The 10275-nt window shown below is 37.7% G+C and overlaps 1 protein-coding gene and 1 pseudogene across 1 annotated transcript; one reads left to right on the plus strand and one right to left on the minus strand.

The window, feature by feature from the left end:
• The first annotated feature begins 460 nt into the window (after positions 1-460).
• On the plus strand, positions 461-3060 carry LOC132043285 (uncharacterized). Its single transcript, XM_059433790.1, has 3 exons — positions 461-919; positions 1839-2077; positions 2431-3060. Exons 1-3 carry the CDS (start codon positions 716-718, stop codon positions 2612-2614), a joined length of 627 nt encoding a protein of 208 aa, XP_059289773.1. The 5' UTR covers positions 461-715; the 3' UTR covers positions 2615-3060.
• On the minus strand, positions 2890-5709 carry LOC132043286 (reticulon-like protein B5; annotated as a pseudogene).
• Between the last annotated feature and the right edge of the window lie 4566 nt (positions 5710-10275).

Raw genomic sequence — 10275 nt, forward strand, 5'->3', positions numbered from 1 at the left:
GTTTGAAAAAGTGGCTGAAAATATCCTGAGGTTTTGGGTTCGAACTCCTGCTCAGTAAAAAAAAATGTATTTTGCAAGGCAAGACTTTCTTGAAACCTCTACCTTAAGGCCTAACATTTTCCCAAAATTAGGCCTATTCGGGCAAAAGTTCGGCCTTAATGTAGAGATTTGCCTTGAGGCCTAATTTTGGGCAAAAGTTTACCTTAAGGCCTAATTTTGGGCAAAAGTTGCCTTAAGGCTTAACCTTGTCCCAGTAGAACTAATTTTGCTATTTGCTATGAAACTCTACCTCACAATTTTTTTTACTGAGCCAAAGTTTAAACTCAGAATTTAAAGTATTAGGCGAAGGCCAAAAATTAAAGACTAGCAATTTGAGGGGCAAAAAAAGACCACCCCCGAATAAGGGAAATCTTGCAAATTGTCCTTACAAATGACAAAATCTGTCGCATTCCTGATACCGCTTTTAACACTTCAAGTTTGTGTACTAGTTTGGAGATTCATAATTCTTCCTGTTATGGGTCAATTATATAAAATTTGAGAGATGTATGGGTTGGAAAATGAGTATAGGGATACGAAGTGAGAGAAAGCAGTAGATAAGGTTGGATTGCAGTTTCTTGTATTTTCCTAGTTGGTGCTATCTTCTCATGATTCTCCATAGCCAATATAGATAAAAAAGAAGGGAAAGCCTTAGCACAGTAATTATTTGGTACTAAGAATGTTAGGTTCAAAAGGTGTGAGTGTAGGTTCATTAGGCAGTTGTATAGTGAATGTGCCAACCCATAAACCGACCTTGTCGCTGCCATTGTTGGCATCACCAAATAATAGTATAGTGAAACCTTGTATTGGAAATAGCTGGAAATTACGTACACCCATGAAGACTGCCGTTGCTGCTGTTGATTCCTCTCAACCTGCTGAAAAGGTTCCATTTTATACCAGCACAATTCACCTTTTTATTCTAGGGAATGTTCTCTACTGTATATGACTTCATTTAAAAGCTTTAAGCTGTCTGATACTAGAAAGTGTTTAAAGATAAATAATTAATACAAGGTTTTGAATGAGAGATAATTTACACATAAAAAAGTAATGAAAGTTTTGAATGAGAGGTAATTCAACTATTCTTCAAGCTCATTTTCTTGTCCAAGTTTCTATATTTAAAAGATCAGGTTGCTATTTCTTGTTTGCCTGACCCTAATTTCTCTACTATTTGCATAATGTAGAAATTAAAAGGCTTGTCATATCTATTATAGCTATATTCTAATCCCACAACAATCTAGCGAAGGAGAGGTAGCAAATGTCGCTTTTAGGTAAGTCCTTTTACATGTTTCAAGCCTTATCTTTTGTGTTCTTCGTTCATATTTTTCAACAGAAAGGAGTGAACTTAAATACACTAGCATGACTATCGATGTAATTTAACTAGTTCCGGTAAGTCACTAATGGAAAATGTCCACGATTCCTTTCCTTCTTTGATCAAAAGTCAAAACTGAGCTGATTTGATGCCATGATGTGGAAGTTAATTCCCCATATGGAATGGGTTTCCATATATCTGAAATAATCTCAAGTTACAAACTTACAATAACCATATCATGAACGGAGCAGGATTGCATTTAATTCTTTTCCGGTAAAAATCACAATTGAAGGTTGAGTGTTCTATGTTATCTTAAGGCGTGGATCATTTTTTTGTTGAATGAAGGCAAAAACTTCAAATAACTCCTTTTTAGGTAAGTTATGTAGCAAATGCCATTCTTTTTCATGTTTCGATTTGCATGTTCACATTTAGTATATATCCTGACCTATCAGTTTTTGTTCCAATTAATGTTGAAATTTTGTTATGTATACAGCAAGAGACAGAAAGGAAGACATACTATTTTCTTGTAGCAAATGCGAAATTCATGCTAGATGAAGAGGAGCATTTCCAGGAGCAATTGTTTGAACGTCTTCGTCTGTATGAAGAACGCAACAAAGAGCAGGATTTCTGGCTTGTGATTGAGCCAAAATTCTTGGATAAACTCCCTAATATTACCAAGAGATTGAAGAGACCTGCAGTAGCTCTTGTCTCAACAAATCGCCCGTGGATCACGTAAGGACACTCACTTTCAATTCTCTAAAATCTAGTTACCCTCTTTTAAGCATCATCAGACGGTCCAAGAAGGTATATGCGTTGATAAGCAAGTTAATAAGAGGCGGATGCAGCCTATCTCTATGGTCCAATTGAACCCAATATTTTTTGGCATGGAACATATATGTGCGCGCGTTCATAAACAAGTTAATCAGAGACGGATAAAATCTATCCTCTATGGTTTTCAGTTAAAACCACTAGAATTTTAACAAACAAATCCATACTTTCAAAAGTATAGTGCTAAGAACCTTAAAGATTGAACTCATCAAATTTAAATCCTGCATGTATCTTCATGTGCTTCTTGGGTGTTGTAGGTTCATGAAGTTGAGACTAGACAGAGTTTTACAGGAGAACTATGAAGCTGACAGTGTAGAAGAAGCTTTGGCATGTACTTCGATTAGTCTTGAGTTTGAAAAGCCAGAGAAGTGGGTAGCTCCATACCCAAAGTATGATTCCGGGTGGTGGACACCTTTCTTACCCCCTGGATCAAAGGTGTGAATAGCAGTCCTTCTTACTCAATTTTGGGATGTCCTGTGTGGTTAACGAAGTAGGTCATACTCTGCCTCTTTGTTAGGCAGGCATGACATTTAATTTCGCAAGTATGTGAAAAGATGAACTGTGAAGCACAGATGTAGGCTCTAGGTAAAGGTATATCTAGCTTATTGGCGAAATATTATATGACCAGTTCCTGGTTGTTGATGCTCAAAACCTGATTATGAGATTAAGGAAGTGATTGACGAAGAACGGAACTACTTGTTATGCTGTTATTAGTGAAAGATGGTCCTTCGCTTAGCAGAAAAAATAATGTTGTAGTAGTTCAACGCTAAGTTTAAATGTACCTCTATATGTACAGGCTGACATGAAGCCAAAATTCTTATGCCTCAATCTTCAAAAATGGTGCATGTTGCTCAGCGCAAAAAGATAATGTTGTAGTAGTTTGTCAACGACCAGTTCAGTGCTCGGTTTACATGTACTTCTATATTTACATACGCATTATAGCGATATTTACCAAAAGAAAAAAGAAATAATGTTTTGTTTGATTGACCTGACAAGTCCGATGTGAAGCCAAAAGTCGATTCCCATTTTCTTCAGTAGAGTAACATTTAAGGTTCTTTCAGGATGAATTTTTCATTCATTTATGAGGAGAAGGAGGCCAAAATGCTGAAGGTTTGTTTATTTACTCTTTCAGATGTTGCTTATTTCCCGTAACCCCCTAGAAATCCTACAGCAGGGTAATGTGCTTAGATGCGAGTGTCAATATTTGCTAGACTGTTTAATTCAGAAAAAAGAGCAATATAATAACTACTCCCTGGTGCTCACAGCTCCCCAGTCTGGACCTTTTCAAGTGATCAAATGGAAAAGTAAAACCACTTCTCATAATTGCATGTGTTTCAAATTTGATTCTGATTCAAAAAAAAAAAAAAATGAAAGCTACTTGGTGAAAGTAGAGAGTCACTCCTAAGTATAACTAAGCAACAACAAAGGAATGAATAGAAGGAAAACACTTAGCTATCCCTCAAAGAATAAGTACTCTTCTGCTTGTCAAATGAAAAAGGACACTCCTACTGTGATGCCGTTTTCTGCCTGGAAATAGAATGTCATCACTGCTGCTTACTGTCTTTGACGAAAGGAACTTTTGGTAGTTTCTGAAGAACCTTCTCCTCCAAATGACCGTACTGTTTCTTGAGTTCTTTTTTGGCCTTCTGTGCATAGATATCCACTTGATCTTCATGTTTCTCATAGAACCAGGGTACTGTTAACAGCATCACAAATACTGTCCAGAAGACAAATACTCCTAACTAGTTATCTTGGTGAATTGCCAATGACAAGGACTTACTATATATCCTAAACTTCCTCATTGAGATAGTAAAATCTGTTATTCTCTCACTGGAAATTCTTTAAGTTCAAGGCACTAGATCTACTAATCAAGAAAACGTGACAGTTCTTAGAGAAAGTCTTCCTGCAACCAGTGATCCATGAGTGGAGGTAAGAAAACCTGGTCCGTTAGAAAAAAAACAACCGTCTACTGCATTTCCACAAGAGTTTAACTTCTATTTATAGAAATTTTTACGATGTAAAGTCACCTAAAAGATAGCTACATGTAATTGTCTATAGAGAATGGGATTAGTAACCTGGAAAATAAGGCAGGTTACTTGCTATTAACAAGTTAAAATACAATGATGGTGTAAATTTTTGAAAGCTTGGTTTCTGCAGCCGATGGAAATGAAAAAAGGTAAGAGAACTTACAGATGTAAACAAGGGTCAGAAAATCAAACCAGCTGCCAACAATAGACACAATCCACAAGGCTAATATAGTCTGCAGATTGACATATATAGTCCTATTAACATGTTGCACTAGATGAAATTATAGATAATACAAAGGTAATGGGAGAAAGGTACATGGAGAAACTTCTTCAAATCCTTTCCAGAAGCCACTTCCCAGAAGACACCAAATGCCCAGTTGAATCTGTCCCTCAAAAGTAGAGCAACTTCTGTCCACAACTTCTCTGGCAATACAATCTCTGGAAACTCCATTGGACTCCTGCCAGGGAGTACAAATGATCGTATCCAAAGAGTAGCAACTATAAACATGTAATGTATCTACATAGGACTTTTCATGTGAATGCATTTGGATAATTAATTCATGTCAAGTGCATGATAAAAATCCAGAGAACAGTATTTTCAAGACAAGGGAAGTACTCACTTGTTGACAAAGTGGGAGATATTTGACCAAAAGATCAAGATGGCCAAGGTAAGTATGAGAGAATGACAAATAAAAGTGAGCAAATGATAACCAATCCATTCAAAGAGAAGCCAAATGACAGTGGCAGCAGCAAGCATCCCTGCTGAAATCTGTTTGTTCCTCCACAGCAATATATCAGCCGCTGATACAAGAGTTTTTATTACCAAATAGTAGTAAGTTTACACAAAGCAAATCAAGAATGACAGATATATATTGCAAAATTAAGTAGTCCTTCAGTTTTATTTTATATGACATTGTTTTACTAGACACGAGGTTAATATAGAAAGAAATACTTTTTGCACAAACCAAAAGTACTGTTAGAATTTGTTGTTTTAAACATGCAATTATAGTCCTATGACTATAAGAATATGATGTAGTTAATGGTAAAACATAAAATTTAAAGCTATAGAGTTTGCACATGTAGAAAGATGTTATGTTCTGAACAGTTAAACAAAATAAAAATGCCATATAACATGAAAGAGACGTACGTTTGCCACCGCCAAGAGCGGCATGGATAGGTTTCTGGCGCCCAAAGAGGTGAGACTATCGTTGGTGGGGTTTCGAAAGTCATCGCCGTCGGTGGATGATGAAGAAGAATAATCACGGTGATCAACGCTCCCTTTCGCTGAAGATTTAGGAACAATTTCTTCCACTGGATCGGACATAGTGACCCCGAGTCTGAAAATAGATTACAAATTATCACAAACATAATAACAACGGAACATATGTTCTAGAAAACCTTAATGAAAGGCTAGCTGCATTATGCATGCAGTTATCCAAGAAGCAAAAGAACACATTATAAGTATGTAATTTAGTTTTTACCGAGTGTCAGGATGGAAGTAACAGAAAGTGCTTGTGCACTTTTTTTTGTTGTTGTGAAGAGTGAGGGTTGGATTACTGATCCATCAGTTTTTCCTGTACTTTGTTTCTTCTCTGTTTCTCTGTATGTATAACACGTAACGTTCACACTCTTGTTTTACACTGTTACTGAATCATTCAACAGAGAGTAGCGGAAGGTTCCCTCAAAAAAACGAACCATAACCATATATCTCCCAACTTTTTCACATAAGATGCCCCCTTAGCTTGCCTAGGAAATTTAAGGGAAACTTCATATTTCATTGTGCCCTTTTTTCCTTTTGAGTAATTAGTGAAATTATTAATTGTTAGCGCGGAAACGATAAAAACACAGTAATTAACGTGGTTCGGATTGATGTGATCCTAGTTCACGGAGAACGGCCGGCACTTTTATTAATATCAAGGGAGAAAGTAAGTTACAAGATTGAATACTTTTAGGTTCTATGTTCTGTTCTACTTAATAAATCCTAGCTAGCATGTATTTATACTACTAGGTCTAATCCTTTCCTAGAAAGGATCTAACTCCCAATAACACTCGAAAATCAACAAAGAAAAAAGTTTCCTTTTATTTCTTTCCGCTTTTGACTAGGAATTGGCTTGAATATCTTCTCAACTTCACAATCTTCACCTTGAGATGAATTTCGAGCTTCCATATGAACGTCATTCAGTCCAATGTTCTAAGCCTACGTTATCTAACTCCGGTAGGAAACAAGAGACACTGACCGAAACCTTGTACATACTAGTAACTCTACCTTACCCTGCCGTTCTCCATCCTAACGCATCAGTTGATGCGAACTCCTGCCAAATTCATACAATGACTGAACTTGACAAGAAGAACCACCTTGGTCAACATATCCGCTGCGTTGTCCTTTGTGTCAACCTTCAAGACCTTAACTGTGCCTTGTTCAACAACATCATGAATAAAATGGAATCTGATATCAATGTGTTTGGTGCGATCATGAAATCTCTAGTTTTTTATCAAGTGAATAGCACTCTGGCTATCATATTTTAGAGTTGGTTCATGTTGAACCCTACTCAATTCTAACACCAAACCTTTCAACCATATAGCCTCCTTTATCAAGCCGTACTGTATATATTCGACACACATTGTGGATAAAGCAACTATAGACTGGAGAGTTGTCTTCCAACTTATGAAACTACCTGCAAGAGTAAAGATATAGCCCGTTGCTAATCTTCTTCTATCCCAATCACCTGCAAAATCAGAATCCACATAACCAAGGACTGAGAAACCTTCATTTCTCATCCTACAAAAAGTTAGACCAACATTCGAAGAACCTTTAAGATATCTCAATATCCACTTAATTGCTTCCCAATGTGTCTTACCCGGATTAGACATGAATTGACTCACCACAATCACTGCTTGAGCAATATCAGGCCGAGTGCAAACCATAACATACGTAATGCTACCAACCGGCACTAGAATAAGGAACTTTCGACATGTACTCCAATTCTTCCTTTGTTGCGGTGCCATCGAAGAAGAAAGTCCGAAAAGTTGTGCTAACGGCAAAGTAACGGGTTTACATTTATCCATACCAAACCTGCGAAGTATCTTCTCAATATACTCTTTCCTTGAAAGATGTACCTCACCGTCTTCTTATGTGAATCTCCATTCCAAGGATTTTCTTAGCTTCACCTAAATCTTTCATGTCAAACTCCTTACTTAGCATTTTCTTCAAATCATTTATCTCTCGTCATCCTATTAAAGAATAAGCATATCATCAACATATAACGACAAATAAATATTTGAATTACAGAGAGACCGTCATGTGATACACGCGGCTATCAAATATACTTCTTAAACCTTTAGTAATCATGACGCATCAAATCTCTTGTACCAACTGTCGTGGTGACTGTTTAAACCATGCAAAGATTTCTTGATCGACAAACCCGGTCTTCTTTTCCTTGATAAGAAACCCTCAGTCGATTCAGCGAAGATCACCTCTTGAAGTTCACCATGTAAGAATGCGGTTTGACGTCAAGTTGATGAAGCTTTCTGTCATAATCGGCAACCAAAGCTAGTAACAAACGAATTGGTTATGTCATTTACCTAGTGAAAATCTCATCAGAAGCCGATTCCTTATTCTGACAAAAGCCCTTCGCAACCAATCTCTCTTTGTATCTAGCATCTTCTACACCCGTAATGCCGTCCTTTTTTCTGAAGACTCATTTGCAACCAACATTTCTCTTCCCCTTTGGTAGACTCACCAAATCCCATGTCTGAATTGTCACGACCCAACCCCCGCAGCCGTCACTACGCTTCGATCCGGCACCCAAACACACCTATCAAACGCTATCACAAATTATATCAAACGCATCCAAGTATATAACAGGAGCCGACAAGGCTGAGTTTCAAAGTCATGTAATTTCCAGAAAAATTTCGGCAGAGTTTCCTTTGTTTTACTGACTATCCAACATAACCCTGCACGCAGAAAATACCAACAAAGGCCACACAGGGCCAACAGAGCAACATATATACATGCGGGCGGTTTTAGGGGTGGCCGCGGCGAATGGAATCGCCCAAACACAACATATACAAACACAAGCGTGCGGAAGTAGGCACAACCCACAAACATGTCCACAAACCTCTAAATGAATGACAGGAATCATATGATGGGACGGGGCCCCGCCGTGCCCACGACCAAATATATACAATACATGAACAAATATATACCAAAAATATAAACTCGGAATAGGAGCACTCCAAATGGCGAGAAGAGGGTGTCCTAAACAGGTGGATCACCAAAACGTGCGTCCGTACCGCGCGGCATGAAACGCGACCCCCGAAGAAAAGGGGTCGGTGACGAAATATGTGCGAGTATGCAAAGCGAAAAATGTAGTATACAAATGCGAGTCACAATCGAAATAAGGTACGAGAAGATAAATGCATTTCCAAAATATCAAAATATTACTTTCAAAATACAAGTCATGCGTAGGATACGTAAAAATATGGTCGCCCGCCGTCAATGGCGCCATAACACAGCATAACACCAGAAAGTTTCAAATCTCCGAATCTCCGTCACATATCATACACAGCATATCGCCATACACAGCATCACACCAGTTATAAGTGGAACCCGGCCCTCGAGCGAGGAACTCGGTGAACCATGAACACAGCATAACACCGGAGTATATCATAATGCGCACGACAACAGAACCGGCCCGGGAACCCCGCGAACGATATCATAGTAGGCACGAGCGGAGTAGTGAGTAATCATATGCATAAAATCATTATCATAAATCCAAGAGATAAGTAAAATAATCATATTCGAAATCGGAATAATAATTATTACTTTTTGTCTCAAAAGTTATCGAATTCACATAAAAGGGCGTCGCGGGACCCACGGATGAGTATAGACCGAACCGAAACCCGCCTATGAAAAACATACTCATTCTATATCATACAAACTCCTACAAAAATTTCAAAGCAATCCGAGCTTTTCTGAGAAAGTTATGGGCGTTTGTAGTTTTAGAATCGTTAAAGAATAAATTCTTTCAAAAAAAAAATCAGCTTTCACATAACCTTTGCAACTTATGAATTCCAAGGATATAAGGATCAATGTTATGGCATATTAGCACAAGAATACCAAGGAAACAAATGCGAAACATAGAACAAGCTCGGATTGCGAGAATAGAATTTCTAGAGGCTCGTATCATAGCCTATTTTAACTAAGGCATGCCAAAAGAAAAGGCTACTTTACATACCTCAAACGCTCTCCAATATGATCCAACTCAAGCTAAATCCAACCTATGATTCGGGCTGCCCACAATCTATAAACAAGCCATAAAATGCCAAACATTAGCTAAAGACTTTTTGGGCATTAAATTCCAATTTCCGTCTCTTAATTCTACGAAATTTGGGCAGCATTTCCCACCGTAAATAGGCTACCCCGAGAATTTAACTCGGCCAAAACAATCAACAACAACAACAATAAACAACCTAGCAACATCAACAACCAATCGGAAAGCACTACAACAATAATAACTCTATCCATTATTCGACAACTTACATAAGCTCGATTGAACGACTTGCATTCAAGCCAACGTCGACGCTTATACATCCACATACTAACCCGAACCCATACCAACAATATTTAAGGGCATACTAAGCAATTCCTACAACGTTTCAACAACCCAAATTTTCTCCAACTCGGTAATTCGACCCCAAAACGAGAACCCCGCTTTTCACATTCCTCGTTTCTCGAATCATGATTTGTATCCACAATTCACATTCTAACAATGCTATTCTCATCAATATATAATTTACATTAAATGTACAATAATCTCCAAATCAGTCCACAACAACTACAACATCAATTTAAGTCATTAGACATTCATTTCCAACATAGAATTCACAACGACGACGACTAAAACATTAAGCGATATTCATTCGTTCATTGTCATATAATATGACCCATTTAAACCAACACTACACATATACATATATGGATGATTCTCAATCGTTCTTCACCTTACAATGATCATAATAAACTAACAAGGCATTAATTCATAGTTCCAACACGACACAACAAACACCCGCTCT

Source organism: Lycium ferocissimum, unplaced genomic scaffold, assembly GCF_029784015.1.
Source record: "Lycium ferocissimum isolate CSIRO_LF1 unplaced genomic scaffold, AGI_CSIRO_Lferr_CH_V1 ctg226, whole genome shotgun sequence".
NCBI lineage: Eukaryota > Viridiplantae > Streptophyta > Magnoliopsida > Solanales > Solanaceae > Lycium > Lycium ferocissimum.

Excerpts from the sequence above, each read along its gene's own strand:
- LOC132043285 (XM_059433790.1), top strand. The coding sequence starts at position 716 with ATGTTAGGTTCAAAAGGTGTGAGTGTAGGTTCATTAGGCAGTTGTATA. Across the intron at positions 920-1,838 it reads CCTCTCAACCTGCTGAAAAG|CAAGAGACAGAAAGGAAGAC; the intron begins GTTCCATTTTAT and ends TTATGTATACAG. Across the intron at positions 2,078-2,430 it reads ACAAATCGCCCGTGGATCAC|GTTCATGAAGTTGAGACTAG; the intron begins GTAAGGACACTC and ends TGGGTGTTGTAG.